Source organism: Diabrotica virgifera, chromosome 2, assembly GCF_917563875.1.
Source record: "Diabrotica virgifera virgifera chromosome 2, PGI_DIABVI_V3a".
NCBI classification, from domain to species: domain Eukaryota; kingdom Metazoa; phylum Arthropoda; class Insecta; order Coleoptera; family Chrysomelidae; genus Diabrotica; species Diabrotica virgifera.
In genome coordinates, this window is record NC_065444.1 from 224,826,794 (window position 1) to 224,850,381 (window position 23,588).

The 23,588-nt window shown below is 33.6% G+C and overlaps 1 protein-coding gene across 3 annotated transcripts in view; it reads right to left on the reverse strand.

The window, feature by feature from the left end:
- Nucleotides 1–23,588, reverse strand: part of LOC114330016 (uncharacterized) — a 117,527-nt gene that overhangs the window by 38,583 nt on the left and 55,356 nt on the right. For all 3 annotated transcript variants that reach the window (XM_028279312.2, XM_028279311.2, XM_028279310.2), the window contains exons 2-3: nucleotides 17,428–17,648; nucleotides 10,713–12,699 (exon numbers count right to left, since the gene is read on the reverse strand). In XM_028279312.2, the coding sequence (XP_028135113.2) occupies nucleotides 10,713–12,699; nucleotides 17,428–17,643 (2,203 nt within the window). In that variant the 5' untranslated portion in view covers nucleotides 17,644–17,648. The remainder of the gene's footprint in view (nucleotides 1–10,712; nucleotides 12,700–17,427; nucleotides 17,649–23,588) is intronic.

Below are 23,588 nucleotides of genomic sequence, written 5' to 3' on the forward strand. Positions count from 1 at the left end.
TTGTTGTGCTTGTTGGTGTTGTGGCCTCCTTGGCGGTGGTCTTCCCCATATTGGGCACCTAGGGCATCCTCTGTAGCTGGCTGGATGGCTGCCTTTGCAGTTTGCGCAAGTTGCTTTGACATCTCTGACACGTTTGCACTCTTTTGTTTGGTGGTCTTCACCGCACTTAACACACTTTGGGTCTTTGTGGCAAGCGTTTTGGGCGTGATGGAAGCCCTGGCAGTTAAAGCACTGCGTTGGTCCGTTTGCCTTTCGTAGGTCCTCTACCACGACCTTCATATGGCACAGGTTGGTTATCCGCTTTGCACCCTCAACGTCTTCGTGGTCCAGAGTCAGGACGAACATCGGAAGCTGTCTCTTGGGACCGGCTCTGTTGGACATGTTTTTCGCCGAATGGCAGACAATGTTATATTGTGCTGCCATTTCGTCTTTTATTGTCTCTTCTGTGGTGTTCGTTGGTAACCCTCTTAAAACCACTCTGGGTTTTCTATCCTCGTCTAACGGGAAGGCTATCCATTGTAGCCTTTTGGTTTTTTCTTTTGCGTCGTATGCTTTTGCATAGTCTTCCACTATCCTGACCATGCTTCTGTAATCTTCGGGGCTTTTTGCTTGAATGAGGGTTTCCCGACCGCTCCTGGAGATTTTGTTTATCGTGATTATTTTTTTCTTTTGGGCGATGCTGAGGATGGCCCCTGTCTCGCTCACGCTCTGTAATTTTATTACAGGCGGTTTTCGGTGATGTGTTACCTGTTGTTCAGGCAACACAGCGGTGTCTTCGTCTTCGTTTGTTTCCATCCGACTTTCTGACTCTGAGACACTGGGACGTCTCGGGGCAGGCGTGTCGCCACCTGCGCTCGTAGCTGGATGGATTGGGGAAACTGATCCTTGGGGCAGGTTGGGGGTGTCTTGCATCTGGGGAGACTTTGCCCTCATAGCGTTGCCTGCTTGGAGTTCCCATGCCGTCGCCTCTTCCTTTGAAATCGGTGATTTCAGCGCTGGGAAATCTTCTTTGTTTTTTGGTTTAGCTTCGTTTCGGATATTTTTTAATCTCTCTTCAGCAGTTGGTTTTTGCTTTTTATCTTCAGGGCTTGGCTGTGGCTTCTTCACGTCAGAGGCTGGCTGTGGCTTCGGTTTAATCTGCTGTAGCTGTTGTTGCATCTGTTCCATGAGTTTTCTTGTTTCTTTCTGTTCTGTCAACAGGTCGTCCAATCGGTTTGTCATCTTCCGGAGTTCAGCTCTTAGTCGCTCGTTTTCTTCTTCTTTCTTTGCCATTTGTTCTTCGGCATTTTGAAACCTGGCCCTCATCGTTTCTATTATTTCTTCTAGGATTGCTACTTTGTCTCTCGGTTCATCTTCGCTCTCGGATTTTGATGTCCGTGCTCTTTTGGTCGTACCTCTGCCTGCCTCATCGGGAACTTCTTCCTCCATGGCCTCTACTTCCGAGCTTTTCTTTTCTTTCTTGTCGCTCTCTTTCTTTTTCTCCTCTTTCTTTATTTTTGACTTTTCCTTCTTTATCTCGCTCTTGGGGAGTTTAAAACCATCGGTTTTTGCGTTCTCGTCCACGGACGAGTATCCATCATTTTCTTCCGAACCTAATCTCTGAAACACGTTTGAACCCACTTTACGTGTGTCCTCATAAGTTGGCGGGGTAGGCGCCATGGAACGGGGGGGTGATCGAGATCTAGCTCGATTCATCTGGGGTTTGGGGACGGATTTATCTAATTTTGATGAAGCCTTTTTGTCTGCCGACTGGTCCGACACCACGTCGGCTTCAGGGTTGGCTCCCTGCACAAAGGCGCGGTTGTTCACGTACTCAGACAGAACTGAGTACGGGATCCCCTTGCTGTTCTCGTTCTACTGACCTAGGGGCCGGGGCTGCCCGATGTAGATTCCAAAGAACTACACCTTGCAGTGTCGATACCCTTACGGAGGCACAGTAGAAATCCCGTGACGGGCTCAAGTAGAGCCCGTCTTGCTTTTTCCGCTAACCGTTGTCTAGCTACGGCGTCTCAGAGAATCCAATAAAATCAAATTCCCTAAGTTTCACCGCATCCAGTCAATCGGCCTTTGCCTCTCCTCGCCTCGGAGAGTGAGTATCGCTCAACTGGTGTTGCGCTTACATCCGCAACTGGACTGAGAAGTCCACAGTCAAGCTACCCCCACCTCGTTCGGCTGCTCTTCGCTGTTGCACCGCTCCGCTGGCACGTCTTTACTGTTCAGCGTCCGACGCTGAACTCTTTTTTTTTCAACTGCAATATCTGGGGAAGTCAATAGAAAAGGCGTACCATATCGTGGGTATCGAAATTTTTACTGCTTCATGTTTTTTTCTTAAAATTTAAGCAAAAAAGGGACTTTTTCATGCATTTCAATATTGTGAAAAAACTAGGGATTGTTGATAAAAACGTTCAACAGATGACTTGCTTGAAAATAATTGCTTTTTAAAATGAGGTTTTCTAAATTAAAAGTATTTACAAACAAAAAAGTTATTGCAAATTAAACCAAAGTAAGCATTTGTCACTTGATTATTACCTATTATTAAAATAAACAATAAAAATATTTAAAAAATATTTCAGAAATTGGGTTTTTATGTAGTGTAATTTTTATCGGTCGGGTAATTTTTATACAATTCTATTTAGGCCAGAAAATGAAGCATTTTGGCTCGCAATTTTTTCTTCCAGCATGGACTTACTTGAAATTTTTACAGAAGGTAGGGAATAGCCCAAGGATCATTTTCTATATCATGTCGCTATCATACGCTAAAACCTTGGGGGTGGTTGCCACCCCATCTAGGGGGTGGGAATTTTTTATTACATTTTAACCATGTAATTCGATAGAAAAGAAAAAAATGTTTTTTACATTTTCTTCGTAAAATTAATATTTTTCGAGTTATTCGCGCTTGAAAATAACAGTTTTTCGACGAAAAAATCGACTTTTTTAGAGGGCTTTTTGAGAATATCTCGAAAAATATGCATTTAATCAAAAAAACTGTAGATATAAAAATTGTATCTTTTAGTAACACAAACCAAATTCTTTTCTAATAATATCTTTTAGACCAATACAAACCGAGATACGGCATGTTAAAGGTTAGCTTTTTTCGTCAAATGCATAATTTGAAATATTCAAAGCCAAATAATGGGAAAAATTTGCATTTTTCGAGGAAAACTTAAATAATCTTTTTTTAAGTATACAGTTAGACCTTTAAAAAAATAATAAAAAGTTTCTAGCATGAAAACTAATCGACTTATAATCAAAAAAATGTCGGTACCTGCTTTTCTCTACGAAAAAATCAGTGAAAACAACCCCCTAACTACCTTCCTAATTCAAAATTTGTCTTCACCTTTCTGTAGTTCCTTTTATATTTATATTATCAATACACTCAAGGAGTTGGACCTATTTAAAATGCCTAATTTTGGAAAAATATTATATCCCACTGTATACTGATTTTCAGCCTTAGTAAATGGATTTAATTACCTTCGTAGGAAAGCAACTTTGATACCCTCTCAGTAATGAGACCCCTCAAAAATGATTTTGTAGGATTTTTAAAGAGCTATTAGACTGTGTAAATTAAATTCCGTAAGATGCCTTAGTTTTTAATTGGGGCGGGTTTAAAGGGCTCCCAATCTCGGGGGTGGGAATTTTTCATTACATGGAAATTGATGGAAAAAGTAATTCTCAGAAAAATATGTTCTTTACGTTTTTTTCGTAAATCTAATATTTTCGATTTATTCGTGGTTGAAAGTAACAGCTTTTCGACGAAAAGATCGTCTTTTTTAGATGGTTTTTTGAGAATAACTCGAAAAATATGCATTTAATAAAAAAAAGCTGTAAGATACCAAAATTATATCTTTATATTGAAACACAAACAAAATCCTGTTTTTATAATTTTTCTACGACCAATACAATCCGAGATACGGCATGTTAAATATTAGCATTTTTGTTAAATGCATAATTTGAAATATTCAAAGCCAAATAACGGGAAAACTTTGCATTTTTCGAGAAAAACTTACCAAATCTTTTGTAAAGTATACAATTAAACGTTTTAAAAAAAATAAATAAAAAGTTTCTGGCATAAAACTTTTGATCAAAATAAAGTCGGTACATACTTTTTGCTACGAAAAAATCAGTGAAAACAACCCCCTAACTACCCTCCTAATTAAAATTTATCTTTACCCTTTTGTAATTCTTTTTATATATGTATTATCAATACGATCAAGAAGCTTGACATATTTAAAAGGACTAATTTTAGAACAAATGGAGTTTAAAGTAAAATTGATTTTTTGAAATTTCGTATTTTTCACGATTTTCTTCAAAATATCTCCGAAAATACTGGAGATACGAAAAAAATGATGAAGTACTAAATTGTAGCCTTTTTAATAGCTAAAATTTCCCTGTGCATGGATTTTCTTTACAGTGAATATTTAGCGAGGTATAGATGTTTAAAACCTCTATTTACGAGCAAACACCCCCTTATTCGAGCCCTTTAAACTCATTGTTGTTCTGAAGCTATTTCCTTGTGGCATTTTTATAATTAACTATTTAGATGGGAAATAAGTCACAATTAAATTGAAAAATAATTTTATTATATATTATAAAAATATTAAAATTATTTTTTCAATTTAATTGTGGCTAATTTCCCATCTAAATAGTTAACTTTAAATGCATCCCACATAAAAACTAAGGGATCTTACGGAATTTAATTTACATATGCTTATAGCTCTTCAAAAACCCCACAAAAACATGTGTGAAAAAACTTTTTATCACCAAAAATGAAGGAGCTATGTTTATAAAACGATTTTTTTTTCGAAAAATTCGAATAGCTCGCTTGGGAGTATAGTAAAGCATTTTTAATGTATCTAATACCACAGAACCTGACATCGATCTCGATGAAGATGACTAAAAACTATTTGTATTTGTATTTGTACCTACATATTTGTAAATTCGTATTTTTGTGCAAATAAATGTTTTTGTACATAATTCTACTTTTTTTCTGTATAGATCTATTAAATTACTTATAAAAATTGCAATGTTATTAAGGGTGGTTTTTAAGGGTTGAAATATTATGATATTATATCCTAAACCATAAAACAATCATTATTTAACCAATCAAACCCAAATTTTACCCTTATTAAAGTTAACAATATTTTTATATAATTTTTGGCAATAAGGGGTAGTTTACACCCCTAAAAATAATCAACGCCCTTAAGCATGATATAGAATATGAAGTACAGCGTGAGATGATCCTAATCCCAAATTTTTATGCAAATCGATGGAAGTCGAAATTATTCTTTTAGGATAAATATTTTTTTATATGTAGCTCCAACAAGGGTGGTTTTAAGGGTTGAAATATTATAATGTTTTATCCTAAAGCATAAAGCAATCATTATTTAAATAATAAAAACCAAATGTTAGCCGTATCAAAGCTTAAAATATTATTTTATAATTTTTTACAATTAGGGGTAGTTTTCACTATGAACTAGCGGGTGAAATGAGCGTAATTTCAAATTTTTGTACAAATAGATACTGGACGAAAAAATTACGAGGTTTTGCCATTTTTTCTGCTTCATTTCCTGACCTAATTTGTTTATCCCATTGAGGAAAAAAGCTAATTTTCAAATGGCTGTCCAGGTGAGTTGTCAATACTCAGACGTGTTTTTTGTTCTCATTCTCTTCGTAAGGTCTCAAATTTTCATATTTTTAAAAAAGTATATTAATTTTTAACTGCTTACTTACAAATAATTAATGCAGAGAAAAGTATCTACCATTTTCCGTCTTATAAACAATTTAATTATCTGCGCCGTTTACCCCTTTACTAAAAAATAAAATACATTTTTGCACGATTGTTGACTGTTTACCGTGACAGGTAACTCGACGGTAAGTAATCCAACTCGACGGTAAGTACTCCAACTCGACGGTAAGTAATTCACTTACCGTCGAGTTAAAAAATCTCTTAATTTTAATTTATTTTTTGAAAGAATAAAGAAAACTAACGAATTATTTATTAATATTGAAACTTATGGTACAATTTGTTAAATTATTTAATGAAATCCCACTTGTTTGGGCAAGCTTCTTCCCAAGCCCGTTCAATTTCTTCAAATTCACTTTCGCTCATATTTTAATTTATAATAATCAAAATTGTACTTAAAATTATTGACAACTAAATAAAAACTCAATTATCCATTGTTGTTATGCACCCTAGTTACTACCTAACAACCAAAGTATCTATCTTGATAAAATGAATGAAACTAGTCAATATGACGAAAATGTTTAATTTTATAATTTATAATGGTATCAATCGTGCAAAAAACGTTATAAGCATGTCGAACGTTAAGGGTAACCGATCTCAGACAATAATTGGAGTCGTCGCTCCGCTCCTCCTCCAAACAATTGTCTTCGATCGGTATAAAACCCTTACCGTTCTCCATACTTAATATACTATATGTGAAAGGCTATGAAAAAACACATCTTAAGAGCGTAGGCTCAAAATTTCGGACTAATGCTTTTTGGATTCATTTTTTTTTCGAATCCTGCGAAAATTTATAAGTATTTTTGAAAAATTTTAACGCCGAATGAAAGATTACATCATTACCGAGGACCAAAAGTCCTTGAAAGCTTCTATAATGCCTATTTTAATAAGTTACAGCGGTGAAAAAAAAAAGAGAAAATTTAGTGTGACATTTAATTTCAAATATTTCATTTAAAAGAAACTTTTTGTTTATTCTAAGGAACTTTCTGCCCTTGGTAATAATGTAATATTTCATTCTGCGTTTAAATTTTTCAAAAATATTTATTAGTTTTCTCAGAATTCGAAAAACATGAATGCATTTAAATAGCATTGGACCAAGATTTTGCGCATACCCCTTAATGTTTCTAAACAATTCGGCTATAAATTAAAAAAAATATCTCCGCTTCTATGGGTATAGTCCTGTCGCCAGTGGGGGTACAACGGTCTCCTTAATTCAGATGAACTTACCCAAGTTTTTTTTTATGTATTTTGACCCGTAGAACACGAATTTTGTGGGTAACAGTCGATCCGAATGTCGATAAGATTGTAATAAACAAAGAAATTGAGGAATCACATAACAGCGATTTTTCGTAAAACAAAATATTGTTTTGTATTTTTTGGGTAATTCTAAGCAAAAAATGTTTTTACAAGTTTTTTCGTAGGATGCATAATTATCGAGATAAACGCGGTTGAACTTTCAAAAAATCGAAAAATTGCAATTTTTGAACCCGAATAACTTTTGATTGAAAAATAAAATAGCAATTCTGCTTACCGCATTTGAAAATTCAAGTCAAATTCTATCGGCTTTGATTACTTTCATTGCTAAAAATTATTTGTTTTATTGTTAAACAAAGCTATAAACACATAGTGATTGAATAATGTTTTCAATGCATTTCCCATTTGAAATCGAACGAGTAGGCGCGCATACAGACAATTTATACGTAGATTATAGTGTACATTAAAACGCATGCATTGGGCACGGGAAACACTATGTGTTTATGGCTTTGTTTAACAAACAAAAACTTAATTTTTAGCAATGCAAATAATCAAAATCGATATAATTGGACTTGAACTTTCAAATACAGTAAGCAAAATTGCTATTTTATTTTTTAATCAAAAGTTATTCGGGTTCAAAAATTGCACTTTTTCGATTTTTTGAAAGTTCAACCGCGTTTGTCTCTAAAACTATGCATCCTACGAAAAAACTTGTAAGACCATAGCTGAGAATCACCGAAAAAATACAAAACAATGTTTTGTTTTGCGAAAAATCGCTGTTATGTAATTCCTCAAGTTCTTTGTTTATAAAAAACTTATCGACATCCGGATCAACTGTTACCCAAAAAATTCGTGTTCTACGGGTCAAAACACATAAAAAAAACTTGAGTAAGTCCATCTGAATTAAGGAGGCCGTTGTACCCCCCTGGCGACAGGACTAGTAGTAACAAACTTTATTTTTTTTAAGATGCGTTTTTCAGAAACTTTCAGATGGTGTGTTTTGTAAAGTTAAAATGGCCGCAGATAAAAAAATTGATTATAAGGCAAAAAATTGGTTCTTCATTCTCAATCAATTATTTGTAAGTAAAAAATTTAAAATTAATATACTTTTTAAAAAACATGAGCATTTGAGACCTAACGAAGAGAATGAGATCAAAAAGTATTTTTTCAAATACATAGAATAATTTTTTAAAAACTACTGGACCGATCGAACCCATGTTTTATATAAAAATTCACATGAAATTAGGGCAGTCAATGAGGGTATTTGGCTCCGAATTCCATCCTACTACATCGATTTACTTGATATTTTCACAGTAAGTAGGGAATGGCTCAAGAAACAAAGTCTATCCTATGCCGATGTGCGCTTTTATCGTGGGGGTGGTTCTCACCCCTTCTCGGGGGTGAAATTTTTTTTAATAAAATAGACACGGAAGAGGCTAGAGAATTTAATTCTAAGCAAAAACTGTTCCATAATTATTTTTTGAAAACTCAATACTTTTTGAGTTATTCGTGGTTGAAAATTGGTCATTTTCATTGAAAAATGATACCCTTTCGGACGGATTTTTGCAAATAACTTAAAAACTATGCATCTAACAAAAAAAACTATAAAAAATATTTTTGTAGCTTATAAAATAACAAAGAGATTTATTCCTTCAGAAATCTTCTAGTTATAATACAAAAAGTTGTATGGTAGGTGAGAAGAGTTTGTTTTTTTGGTGCATGCTCAAATCGGTGTATTCAACTTGAAATAACAGAGAAACGGTTGATTTTAGGTGTATAATGGTACTAATAACTTTGGTAGTGCTTGAAAAGGCCTTTAAAATGAGTAGTATTAAATGTCGATTACATTCAAACTAAGCGAGATATGCTGCAAAAAAATTGATGACTAATGTATTTTAAGAAGAAATGAGACCCCTCATCCATCAGAATTTAAATACATACGTCGTTTTCCTTCTAAAATACTTTTAATTATAGTATTATTTCTATGTTCAAAAAGTTGGACTGGTTTAAAATGAAGGATTTTTGAAAAAAGTAAGATCAAATTATAGAGCGAATTTTTAAATTTCCTTAAAAATCTTCCTTTTTCTCCATGTAACTCGAAAATGATAAGAGATACGAAAAAAAGATATGATACATAAATGTAGAGTTTTTTTAAATAAAAATTTCGTTTTTATTTTTCATTACTGTATCTGTTATCATTTTCAAGTTACATGGAGAAAAAGGAAGATTTTTAAGAAAATTTAAAAATGCGCTCTATAATTTGATCTTATTTTTTTCAAAAACCATTTATTTTAAACTCGTCCAACTTTTTGAACATATAAATAATACTATAGTAAAAGGTATTGTAGACAGAAAATGATGCATTAACATTCTGGTGGATGGGGGTTAAAATTACTTCTAATTTTTTCTTAAAATACATTAGTTATCAATTTTGTTTGCAAGATATCTCGCTTAGTTTAAATGCAATTTACTTTTAATATTGCTCATTTTAAAGGTCTTTTTAACCACTACAAAAAGTATTGGTAGCATTATACACATCAAATCGACCTTTTCTCTGTTATTTCAAGTTGAATACACCAATTTGAGCATGTAGCAAAAAAAAACAAACTTTTCACCTACCATATCTCTTTTTGTATTATAACTAGAAGATTTATGAAGGCAAATGTGTCTTTGTTTTTTTATGACCTACAAAAATGTTTTATACAGTTTTTTTAGTTAGATGCATATTTTTTAAGGTATTGAAAAAAAACCGTACAAAAAGGTGTTATGTTTCAATGAAAATGGCCAATTTTCAACCACGAATAACTCAAAAAGTATTGAGTTTCCAAAAAAAATTACAGAAGAGTTTTTGCTTAGAAGTAGGTTCTCTAGCAAATTTCGTGGTTATCTTAGCAAAAAATTTTCCACCCCTGAGAAGGGGTGGGAACCACTCCCAAGATAAAAGCAAACATCGGCATAGGGTAGACTTTGAATTAGGAAATAAGTAGAGGCCAGGCCCAAAATTTCATTAAAATCCATGCAGTAGGATAGAATTCGGAGGTAATATCCTATTCTTGCTCCCATTGACTGGCGTAAATGTGCTGTTAATATTTTTATTGTTTATTTTATAATTATAAACAATTGAAAAATGCTTACTTTGAATTGAGAAATCAAAAGAAGGACACAACTGGCATGGGCCGCTTTTACTAAATTAGTAAATTCCTATTCATTCCTTCATTCCTATAATCTTCAAGAAAATTTCGTATAAGTATTCCGTATAAGAAATACACTGCTAGTTTGTTTCTACGGGTTGGAGACCGTAGCCCTTCCAAGAAATCTGCTAAACAACTAAAAACAACGCAAAGGGCAATGAAAAAAACATGCTTGGAATAGTACTGAGAGACAAGGTTATACATATACCGAGATAAAACGCAGAACGAAGATCAGGGATATCGTGGAAAAAGTACCAAAAATGAAATGGCCGGTCACATAGCCAGATATGATAATAACAGGTGGGCATGGAGAATCCTAGAAAGGAGACCAAGAGGGACGACAAGAAGCATGGGAATTCCTCAAAGGATGACAAGAAGGTAGGCGACATAAGAGTAGCGGCAGGCAAACAGTGTATTAGATTGGCGCAAGATCTAGACAAAGATAAAGGCAATTGGGAGAGATCTACATTCTGGAGTGGATGGAAAATGATTGACAAAGAAGATTCAAATAATAAATTACTTACCACTGTAGAAATGTCCTGGTCTTGGATCCCACGGAGGTCTACTATAAGGTCTCTTGGGCGTCATCACCTCTTGCTCCCTTGGAGGTGTTAAATCACTTGGCAGTTGATGAAGAATTGGACCCGAATTTAACTGCAGTATTTCTCTATTGGGTGTCACTGGTTGTCTACTGGGTGGAGGTGGAGGCATAAAATCAGGATACTCAGGTTGTTTATCATTAGGGAAAACAACCTTACTGGTTAACGTTTTCGTAGAATCTTGTAAACTTATTAAAGGGTTATCTAGTTCCAATTTTTCATCGAGGACTTGCCCTGGAGTCTGTTTATTGATACCATTAACAGGAACACCGATGGCAAGAGAAGCCTCAGAGTTTCTTTGAGGTTGGATAGTTACAGCACTTCCAACAGTCTCTGAGGGGAAAGAAAGAGTACCTTGTAAAGTGATTTCCTTTTCATCACTGTCTAGCTTTACATCATTACCATAGTAAGGTCTAAAAGGATTACTGTCATAATAAACTCCGTTAACATTTTGTTGGTTTCCTAAGACAAATGATACTGAATTTTGATCATGAGGTATATGAACATTATTCTGACTCGGTATGGATGGTTTTTCAAATGGTCGTGGTATTACTTTCTCGCTGTTTAATTTTTCTCTAAGATTCTGTGTTGCAACTATTATTGGGTCTCGATGTTTAAAAGGCTCATAGCCAGAAGTTGTTAAATGGTTTTCACCAAGTGGTAAGGATGTAACTTTATTAGTAGACGGTGGTGTAACGAATGGTTTTTTAGTTGTGGTTGTAACACTAGGTGTTTCATCGGGGTAATCGTAATAGTCAGTACTCTTTACGTTCTTTACAGTAGTTACTTCAGAGGGTTTATCACTAGTATTTTTATGCAAAGGCTGTACCTTTAAATCATCCTCAATTGTCACTACAGGTTTACTTTCAACAGCAATATTATCGCCAATATCTTCGTATTCATAATTGAATTCGGGTTCTGTTGAATAAACGTGTGTTCTAGGTGGATTACTAATATACGTTTTCATAGTAGTAGTTGTTGTTGTGGTAGTACTTGTAGTAGATGGTTTGGTAGTAGTTTTTTGAGTTTTAATTTTTTCTGTAGGTTTTGTAGTTGTAGTAGATGTTGTAGTAGTGGTAGCAGAAATATCATCGTCGTATTCCCCAAAGAGTTGTTCAAATAAACTTAACATTTTTTTAGTTGTTGTACTTGTTGGTCTAGGAGTTGTATGAACAACTTTACGGAATTCTGTTGTACTTGGAGTCCAACGTTTAGTGGTTGTTGTACTTGGTTTTTTCGTGGTTACGTCAACAGTCGTATCATAATAATCTTCAAATTCTTCAGAAAATCCTACACCCATTCCTGTGTTTAAAAGATTAATAGATTTAGTTGTTTCTTGTGGTTTTGGTGTTGTTGTGGTGGTTGTTCGCGTTGTAGTAGTAGTAGGCGTTGTTGTTGTATATGTAACTCTAAAGTATTTCTCCGTAGAATAATACGTTGGACTAACCAATGGTTTTTTCGTTGTCATTTTATTGGGATAATCTTTGTGGTTGTGAAATTTATTCACGCTTCCTTGATATTTCGTACTCGCGTAAGAGCTAGAAATCAATGGATATACATATTTAGCTGAGTTGTATTTGACAGGTAAGTTTAGAAAGTCATGGAAATTGGGAATTAATTGGTTTACATCACTTGGACGATGGCTACTTAGACTACCATCTTTACGATCTATATTTGCTTTGTCATAAATATTCGAGTTGTTTGGTTCATCTACATAATCGTACAAGTCGTCATCATTTTTCGCATCTGGAGATTTTTGCTGAAAATCAATTTTTCCTGTTAGAGAATCCTTTTCTGCGTAAAAGGGTTTGCCGTGGTTGAAAATATTTTCTGGTAAATTATATCCAGGCAGAACAAGCGGTGACGGATCGGGAATTTCTTCAGATAAGGGTTTATTTTCCCTGGAATGTACCTAAAATTATATAATATGGTATATGTTGTATAGCATATACACACACCGGCAAAATTAAAGGAACACCTTAAAAATGGGACATGTTTGATGTCTCGAATCTCCTAAGCCCGTTGTCCGATTTGAATGATTTTTTTTTTGGATGTTGTAGCCTTATTATCTAAGAATTAAGAATATTAATGTAACAATATTGTTGCTAGACAGGTATATGTCATTTTATACCGGGTGTAAGAATCATACTGTGTTTTTTCGTTAAAGTTCGGAACACCCTGTGGAATATTCTAGAATATATAAAATATTGAAATTAAAATTCTATTGTAGGCTTAAGCTCTCTTAACATTTTCTTTTTTGATTCATTTGCTTATGTTGAATAATAAAAAAGTTAGGTACTTTAACAACTAGCCATGTTCTTCATCAATACAGGTTGTTTCTAAATAAGTGCGACAAACTTTAAGGGGAAATTTTGCATGAAAAAATAATGACAGTTTACTTTATAAACATATTTTCGCAAATGCTTCGTTCCCGAGATATGGGACGTTGAATTTTTTCTTACAAACTGACGATTTATTTATTGCTCTAAGACCTGTTGAGATATGCCAATGAAATTTGGTAAGTTTTAAGAGGTATTTATTGGGTATTTTTTTACTTACAATTAAGAATTTTTTATTTGCCATTGGCGTGCTTACGGGATATATCTAAACTGTTTATACCCAAATGCACGCTAATGGTAAATATAAAATTCTTAATTGTATGCCAAAAAAATGCACAATAACTACCTCTTAGAACATACCAAATTTCATTTGCATATCTCAACCGGTCTTAGAGCAATAAATAAATCGTCAGTTTGCAAGAAAAAATTCAACATCCCGTAAATCGAAAACGAAGCAGATGCGGACATATATGTTTACAAAGTAAACGGTTATTATTTTTTCATGCAGAATTACCCCTTAAAGTGTGTCGCACTTATTTAGAAACACCCTGTATTGATGAAGAACATGGCTAGTTGTTAAAGTACCTAACTTTTTTATTATCCAATATAAGCAAATGAATCAAAAAAGAAAATATTAAGAAAGACTAAGGCTACAATTGAGTTTTAATTTCAATATTTTATATAGGCTAGAATATTCCACAGGGTGTTCCGAACTTTAAGAAAAAACACAGTATGATTGTTACACCCGGTATAAAATGACATTTACCTGTCAAGCAACAGTATTATTACACCGATATTCTTAAATAATAAGACTACAACATACTAAAAAATCACTCAAATCGGACAACTGGTTTAGGAGATTCGAGACATCAAACATGCACCATTTTTAAGGTGTTCCGTTAATTTTGCCGGTGTGTGTATTATGTTAATATACATTATTTATTTAAATAAATGTGTAGTCACTACCTTGTGTGACAAGAACTGTCCTAAGAAATACATGAATATGATAATACTATCATGAACATATGAAAATGAGCCAAGTAAGTATTAGTCTAGAGGAGCAAAGGAGGCTTCGTGGCCGATTGAGGTCCATGAGATTTTACGGAATGGGACGTTTCATCGCCGCCGTTTCGATGCCGCCGGTTCATCGCCAGTCCATTTCATCGCCGTCATATCTCGCATTTCCTAGAATTCCTAATTAATACTAAGAATAAATAATAATTGTAACTGTCGAAAATTCGGAAATATATCAGATAGCGATTAATTGACTGGCGATGAATCGGCCGGCATCGGCATCGAATTGGCGGCATCGAAACGGCGGCGATGAAACGTCCTAGACCCAGATTTTACAACTGATTTTTATATATTTTGACCCGCTGAATCCGAATATTTTTAGGCATGAATTTGTTATTAACAATTTAACTGTTTAAATGCTTATAACTAATAAACATATAAGTACCTTTTTTAAATTATGTTTGGTTTCTTAAAAAAAAAACGAAACAAACTTTGAAAAATTAAATTCGGTCCATTGGAAGCTGTGATATTGCAAATTTATTGTTAAAAAATAACAAATTATCGAATATATGTATTAGACATTTTTGCCGATACAGGGTGAGGCAGATAAAGGGCCAATTAGAAATATCTCGAGAATTAAAAGTAACTGAATCGTAAATATTTGAAGAGTGAGCTGTTTAATGTAAATATTTACCTAACAATAAAACACTGAAAACGTTTGTTTTCTATACTTCCACAAAATTTATTACAACTATGTGACTACAGCTGTTTCGGCAGAGTGCCTTTCTCAAGTAATTTAGTTAACAATGGTTTGCCTATTTAAAGTCTTTAACTGAAGAGGTTGAGGAATGGGGAGCTGTTTGTCTCGAGTTGGTCATTCAGAATTATATCTGTATTTTTCAATTTATTAATTTCCATAGATTCTAATAAAGAAAGCTTAAGGCCTTTATTTTGAATATGCAGAATTTGAAACTGTTCATTAAAAATTATTATGATCTAGAAGGTAAGGTGCGTATGTAGAAGTGTCTGGTTTTCTATTGTTGAAAGCCCTTTTGTGTTCTGCTATCCGTTTGTCAAAAGTTCTGCCAGTTTGACCTTGACCGATGTAAGTTTTCGTTACAAGTTACAAACTAACTTGTGGTGACTGTCCGAAAACTTACATCGGTCAAACTGGCAGAACTTTTGACAAACGGATAGCAGAACATAAAAGGGCTTTCAAGAATAGAAAAACACACACTTCTACATATGCACTTCACCTTCTAGATCATAATCATTCTTTTAATGAACAGTTTCAAATTCTGCATATTCAAAATAAAGACCTTAAGCTATCTTTATTTGAATCTATGGAAATTAATAAATTGAAAAATACAGATATAATTCTGAACGACCAACTCGAGACAAACAGCTCCCCACTCCTCAACCCCTTCAGTTAAAGACTTTAAACAGACACCACTGTAAACTAAATCACTTGAGAAAGGCACTCTGCCGAAACAGCTGTAGTCACATAGTTGTAATAAATTTTGTGGATCTACTTATTTGCTACTTATAACTTCGTTTTTTTTTAAAGGGACGCTCTGTAGATTTTTTAAATTTTTGAATTCTCCTCGATGTCTTCTTTATTAAAATATGAGGTTTTGTAATATTATCCTGGGTAGTTTCAAAGATAATTGGGATTTTTTTATTAATTTCGTAGCAATATTCATACCCTACCCTAGAGTACTGATTTGACATCAAGAACTCTATATTCAAATAATTTTTAATATAGTCCACCATTGTTAAAAATTATTAATATAGCGAAATGTTTAATTTTACTATACAGGGTTGGTCGAAACTCGGAGTGAGTATATTCTGAGTTTTCTTAAATAGAACACCCTGTATTTTAGTATTGTAATGAAATTATATTTTATGGTATTTTTTATTGCTTAAGCATTCCCTATACCTAACTGCTTTAATTTTACTTAAATTTGTGATTTATTTGTGATTCATTAAAGCAAACATTAATTCCCACAAAAATTACATGAAATTTTATTAGGTCGGCCGTGAAAATATTCAATTAAAAATAATTTTTCGAAAATAAATACATATTAATCTGGGCTGATTCTTAATTTATTAATATTGGTTGAAACAACAAAATACCTGCGTAGTTAAGATTGTTGGTACGTTCAATATTAATAAAAACATACAATATCTATCTAGTTGGCTATGACCTTGATACTAAATTTGCTTAAACATTTGACATACTATTCTTGTGGTTAAAGTTGTTGCTTTTTGTCACCATTACTAATATGAATTTTTCTAATGAGGAACTGATTAATATGGTGTTTGTGTTAGGACAATATAACAAAAATGTGCTACTAGCAATAATAATCTATCATAAGCAATTCCCTGATAGATGACAATCAAGATGAGAAACTTTTCAAAATTTACTAGAACCGTTTCAACGGACTCCAGTCCTTAGACTACCTACGAGAAATATGATCGGACAAAAACTATTGTAAATGATTAAAATGAATTAAATTTAATCCTTAGTGTCACTGAGAATCTGCATATTAGAACGAACGTTTTCGTAATCTAAGTGTTTAGTCCGTCGAAACCGTTCTAGTAAACTTTGAAAAGTTTCTCTTCTTTGTTGCAGTCTATCAGGGAATTGCTGATGATAAATTCTTATTTCTAGTAGCGCATTTTTGTTATTAGTAATGGTAACAAAGTAACTGGAACTATAAAAATAGTCTAATGTCTAATGTTTAAGCAAGTTTGGTGTCAAAGTCATAGCCAACTAGGTAGAATATTGTATGCATTTATTAGATAATATTTTACGCACCAACATCTTAATAACAGGCATTTTGGTATCTCATCCTCATACAATATTACTAAATTAAGGATAAGTCTAGATTAATATGTGTTTATTTGCAAAAAAATATTTATGATTGAATATTTTCACGGCTAAACTAATAAAATTTTACGTAATTTTTGTTGCAATTAATGTTTGGCTTAAAGAATCACGAATAACTCAAAAATTAAAGCAGTTAGGTAGAGGGAATGCTTAGGAAATAAAAAGTACATAAAATGCCATGTCATTACAATACTAAAATACAGGGTGTTCCATTTAAGAGAACTGAGAAAATATTCATTCCGAGTTTCAACCAACCCTGTATACTAAAATTAAACATTTCGCTATATTAATAATGTTTAACAATAATATTTATTATATTATCGGTATCATTGTAAACACTTAATTTATGTTCAAAATAGAAATTATAAATTATTTTTATTAATTAAAATATTACCGGTTCCTCCTCCTCGTCTTCCAGTTCTTGACTATCGGAAAATTCGTAGTCATAATAAGGAGACGAAATATTTGTTAAATTTCGGTTAGGTTCGTTATTACTGCTGAGAAGAGCTGCTCCATATGAACCAGTTGGGATGCATCCACAAATCAAGAAGATGCCAGGTGTAGAAATAAGTATTTTCAATATCGTTTGAAGGACATAATTAAGATCCATTATATCTGAAAATAAATTGAAAATAGAAAATCAGTATTATTGGTACCAATTAAAAAATTTATCTGAGTTTTACATTATTTTATAAAAATTGTACCATACGAATATAAAAATATTTTTAGATAAAATACGAAAAGTACATGTATCAAAAAAGTCTAAGGCTATTTTTAAAGTATAAAATTAAGAAAAATGAATTTATGTTCTAATTTAAATTATTATCATATTAAATTATATAATTTAATATAATTAATAATAATTTAATATAATTTAATTATATTTATCATATTTAATTTCCACACCGCGATATACAATAAGGAAAATTATTGGCAAAAATTCGCAAAGTGAATTTTGTACACAAAGCGACATGCATTATATCTGGTGGAACAACCACACATCAAATTTATCTCAAATTTATCATGTCTGGGTAGACAAAAGTGCTCTCATAAGCTCTAAGGTGAGCTCTAGGACTCTAGGCTATTGTGAGAATGTTGAGACAGACTGGCGGAACATAATAGTGTTACATTGGTATGGTTTCAAGGTCATCGGGGCATATACGGCAACAACAGAGCTTATGCACCTGCCAGGAGAGCATCAGCTAAAAAATACTTGGGTCCAAAGACGGCTGTGGCAGTGCCAAAAAGCATTGTCCGAGAACGTAAAAAAGCTTGGATCCGAAGCCAACACGCAACACAACTCACACTGAGAGGATGTACCCGGTCAAACACATGGCAAGATATATATCGGACAGACATGTGCTAGTGGGGTTGAAGTACTGCTAAAAATAAGCAGGAATCAGCTCGGAGCCATAACAGGTTTCCTTAGTGGGCATGCGCCAGTTAAGGGGCACCTGAATACAATAGGACTGTTTCATGGAGACTCCAGCTGCAGACTCTGTAGCAGAGAACCTGAAACGGTCAACCATATTTTGCATGACTGCGAGGCACGGGATAGCAGGTGGCAAACATTTTTTAGAGACAACGGAGTGACTCTAAATACATATGTGGATATGGCACCCACCCACTAAACCTGTATGAGCTAGTACAGGGTTCCAGAATCCTGGAATGGGTTCATAAAGGAATGGAAGATGTACAACATGCCAATTGGCTGCAGTGCAACCGGTTGATAAGATACAGCTTTCAGAAAAAGAAAAAAGGCAAAAGGACCGCAACAAGTATACAAGATGTGAAGAGGAGCATGCTGCGAATATGACCATCGAGAATAAACGACACAAGAGGAGTAACAAAATAGATAGATTCAATAAGGTTGCTTTTGGCCTATTTCACTGCAACCTTTTCAGATATATTAATTGTGGTCCTCTAGCCCTAGATTATATTCTCTAGCCTGACCCTTTTTAAAAGGTCTAATATCTTCGAGACTAAACTTTCCACGTAGGCTACCTCTTTGCCGGCGACTTTTCTTCGCCTATTGCAAATAAACGAACATTTTCCAAGGTTGTCACACTGACATAAAATGTGCTCTGCTGTTTCTTCTAGCTGATAGAAGCTGCCTAGGTCATCACCTCCAATCCCATCAGCTTTAACTGACTATTCAGTTTACAGTGCCCTGTTAACAGACCTACTATGGCTTTGACTGTTTTCCTGTCTTCGCTTATTAGGTCTGCTGTAAATTTTGGCGAGTATGCTCTGTAATAAACTGTTTCACTTGTGTTTGTTCTGGTGAATTCCTCCACCATTCCAGAGATTTGTGAGTAACAAGATGATCTTCTTCTTAAAGTGCCTATCCGTTCCGGATGTTGGCGATCATCATGGCTATCTTGACTTTGTTTACCGCAGCGCGGAACAGTTCAGTGGTAGTGGTGTTATAATACCACTTTCGTAAATTTTGAAGCCGGGAAATGCGTCTTCTTCCCGGTCCGCTTTTACCATTTACCTTCCCTTGGAGAATCAGTTGGAGAAGGCCGTAACGTTCTTGATTTCTCATTATATCTCCTAGATATTCTAATTTTTTGTTTTGATTGTTATGAGAATTTCACACTTTTTCCCCATTCTACGCAGGACTTCCACATTAGTAATTCGGTCAACCCAGGATATACGTAAGATGCGCCTATAACACCACATTTCGAAAGCTTAGAGCCGATTCATAGATGCAACAGTTAGTGTCCACGCTTCCATTCCGTAGAGCAGAACTGTGAATATGTAGCATTTCAACAGACGGTATTTTGTTTTTAATGATGTCTAGACTGCTGAAAATGGGTCTCATTCTAACGTATGCTGCTTTCGCTTTTATTATTCGCTGTTTAATTTCTGTTGAATGGTCCCATTGGCTATTTAAATTCGTACCCAGATATGTATATTGCTCAACTCTTTCGATATTCTGTTGGTTGACTGTAAGTTGAGCGTTTAATATTGGTTTTTTACTAATTGTCATAAATTTGGTCTTCTTTATGTTAAGAGCTAGTCCGTATCTGTTGCTGACTTCTGTTATACGATTTGTTAATATCTGTAAATCATTCAGATTATCGGCAAAAACTATGGTGTCATCTGCATATCTAATGTTATTCAACCATTCACCATTTATTAATACTCCTTTCGCACAACCGTCTAAAGCTTCCTTAAATACCCATTCAGAGTAAATATTGAATACTTAGTAGTGGAGATAAAATACAGCCCTGTCGTACTCCTCGTTCTATTGAAATTTTATCAGTTAACTGGTTTCTATTTTGATTTTGGCCGTTTGATTGTAATAAATGTTTCTAATAATCCTTAGATCTTTGTTGCCAATTCCAATTTCTTGCATTAGAGTTAATAATTTGTCATGTTTTACTCTGTCAAATGCTTTCTGGTAATCTATAAAGCATACGTATATATCACAATTTACATCCCTGCATCTCTGAAATAGCACTTGTACAGCAAAAAGGGCCTGTTCCCAGAGCATCACGAAATCCGAATTGTGTTCTTGTTAGTTGTTCCTCGCACGTTGTATATATTCGTTTGTGAATGACCTTTAGAAATGTTTTAAGTAAATGGCTCATAAGGCTTATAATTCTAGAGTCTTCGCACTTTCTCGCATTGGGTTTTTTTGGAAGATTTATAAAAGTTGATTCTAGCCATTTTTGGGGAATTATGCCTGTCATTTATATTTGTCAACCATTTTATGCCGTCGTAGTCCATAAGTTTTAAGAATTCGGAATGAAAATGATCAGGGCCTACTGTTTTACCATATTTGGTACTTTTGATGGCATACGTTACTTCTTCAACTGTAAGTGGAGGTCCAGATTCGCAATTGGTGTTTGTTGTGATGCCAGTGTTACTTCGTATATCTTGAAAAGTTTTTTCCACTTATTTAATCCAAATATCCCTTTTCTGTTCTATTTCTAATACTATGTTTCCCTGATTATTTGTCAGAAATCCAGTGTTCTTGTGTTTATATAAGCCTGCAGCTTCTTTGATCTTTTTATGGAGGTTAAACGAATCATGTTTTTGTTGTAATAACTCTATCTCTGTACATTTCGAGCTTAACCAATTTTCTTTTGCTATTTTAATAACCTTTTTAATTTCGTTATTTATTTTGTTGTAGTTATTCTTATTATCTTTAGCCTTTCTTCTGTCTTCCATCATACATAGAATCTCCTCTGTCATCAATTCTTTTTTCTTCGTTCTTTCAGGTCTTAAGTATTTCTCTGATATTTCTTGACTTACTTTGTGTATCTTTTCTAGTTCTAACTCTGTGCTATCTATTTCTGTATGAACCCACGTTTCTTCTTTTAGGCGTATTTGTACCTTTTCTTTTTCTCTTTCTCTAAGTTTCATTTTGTCGACAAGTGGATTGTGATCCGATTTTATGTCGGATCCCGGGTACGTTTTTACAGATGTTATAGAGTTTCTAAATCGTTTGTTGACAAGGATATAGTCTATTTGATTTCTTAGGTACTGTGTGATGTGGAGTATCCTGAGGAGATTTCCACGTATACAGTCGTCTTGGAGAAAGATCATAAAAAGTGTTTGTGACTACGAGCTGTTCTTCAGTTGCAAATTCAATCAAACGGTCTCCACGTTCGTTACGTTCTCCTAGCCCAAAGGAACAAGATGATACTAAGTACAAAATGCGAAAACCAGTAATCAAAGGCCAAAGAAATCAAGAAAACTTGTCTTGGTACAAAAAAACTGTTTGCATGAGTAGTCCAATTAGTTGTTAGACACAGACTAATGGGTTCTACATTTAAAATTTTTCAGAAGTTCGAGTGATGAATAGAATTAACCTGGGTTTTTAATTAAATACAAATTCATCATTGAGTGAAATTTCCACTGATTGAACGAGAAAGTGAGTTTTTCTTGTTTCTTCTCTAGAACTCTGCCTCTGATTAACCAAATTCTAACTTAATAGTTGTAAGAAGGACATAAAACAAGCAATCAATACAATAAAATTTCGTTTTTTACCGTGAGAACATTTTTGATAATAAAAAACTTTTAAAATCATCATTATACTGTCTTGTAATAAGGTAGAATTCCTAATTTTATAAAAAAAAATATAATGAAAAGCAATGAATATTTATCGTTCAGCATGTATATTAATAAGAGACCTAGAATGTTGAAGTGTGTAGGCGTTAAATGTTAACGGTACTACCAACGATGGTACTTGAGTATATGAAGCTTGGTCAAGGTCGGTATATCTGACCTTGCCTCAGTCTGTTAACCTACTCTCCAACTGCTGGTCTTTCTTATTATTAAAATCGTAAAAAACTAAAAAAAAAAGGTATAAAAGTAGGTATCTGATCAAAATGTTAAAAGTAGGAAAAAGTAAATTTTTTTTCAAATGAAGAGATGCACAAAATCTACGAGTAAGTACCTACACGTACTGATTTAAATTTTACAGTTTAAATTCAAAAAATTTAATTTTAGGATATACCTTAGAAAGTTATTCTAACAATAATAATACTGTTAGACGAGCGGAACACCCCGCAAAAACGCTTATTTCTCGAGATACTGACCAGGGAGAGGTGAATGGCCAATTTTAGTCATACTGTGTGGTTTTGATGATTTGATGATTTAAACGAAAATGAGGTTTATTTTCAATTTCATGTGGGGGAACATTGTCAAAATCGCAATTTTGCCCCAAAAATAAAAAAAAATCACGTTTTTTGCGTTTACCTCGCTACAACTCTGTTCCATTTTAATATTTTTTTCTGAAATTTTTACAGTATATAGCTCTAACATTTCTGGAGATACCGATACCTGTTTCAAGCTTTTATTCTTAATCTGATAAAGGTTATGAATTTTTTAAAGGAAAAGGTGCGGATTTGTGCATTGCGAAGTTTAATCGCAAAAGTTGAGTGACGAAGTTTAAAATTTGGCTTCTTAATCACGTTTATGTTAAAATAGAGAGTACAAAGAAGTTTTCTGGTAAGTTTTAGATGAAAATGTTTTATAGAAAAAAAAATATTGCTACTTTTAATGTCGACATTAGAAATCCCCAATATAACGCTTAATTTTCGAGATACTGACCATGGGTGGTGAATGGCTAATTTTGGTCTTAGATTATGTTTTTCACCCTGATGAAAACGAAAATGAAATTTATTTTAAATTATAGGTGGGGAAATATTGTCAAAATTGCAATTGTACCCTAAAAATAAAAAAAGATGAAATCACGTTTTTTTGCGTTTAGCTCGCTACAACTCTGGTCCGTTTTAATATTTTTTTCTAAAGTTTGTACACTATATATCGCTCACTTTTTTGAAGACAATGGTTTCTGCTTTAAGCTTTTGTCTTATTCTAGTAAAAGTTATGAATCTTTTAAAGTACAAGGTGCAGATTCGTAAATTGCAAAGTTTAATCGCAAAATTTGACTTACAAAATTTGAAATACAGATTTTAAACTGAATTCTTTTTAAAACATGAGTACAAAGAAGTTTTCTGGAAAGTTTTGGATCAAAATGTTTTATAGAAAACAAATGGTGCAACTTTTAACATCGACGTTATAAATCTCCAAAAT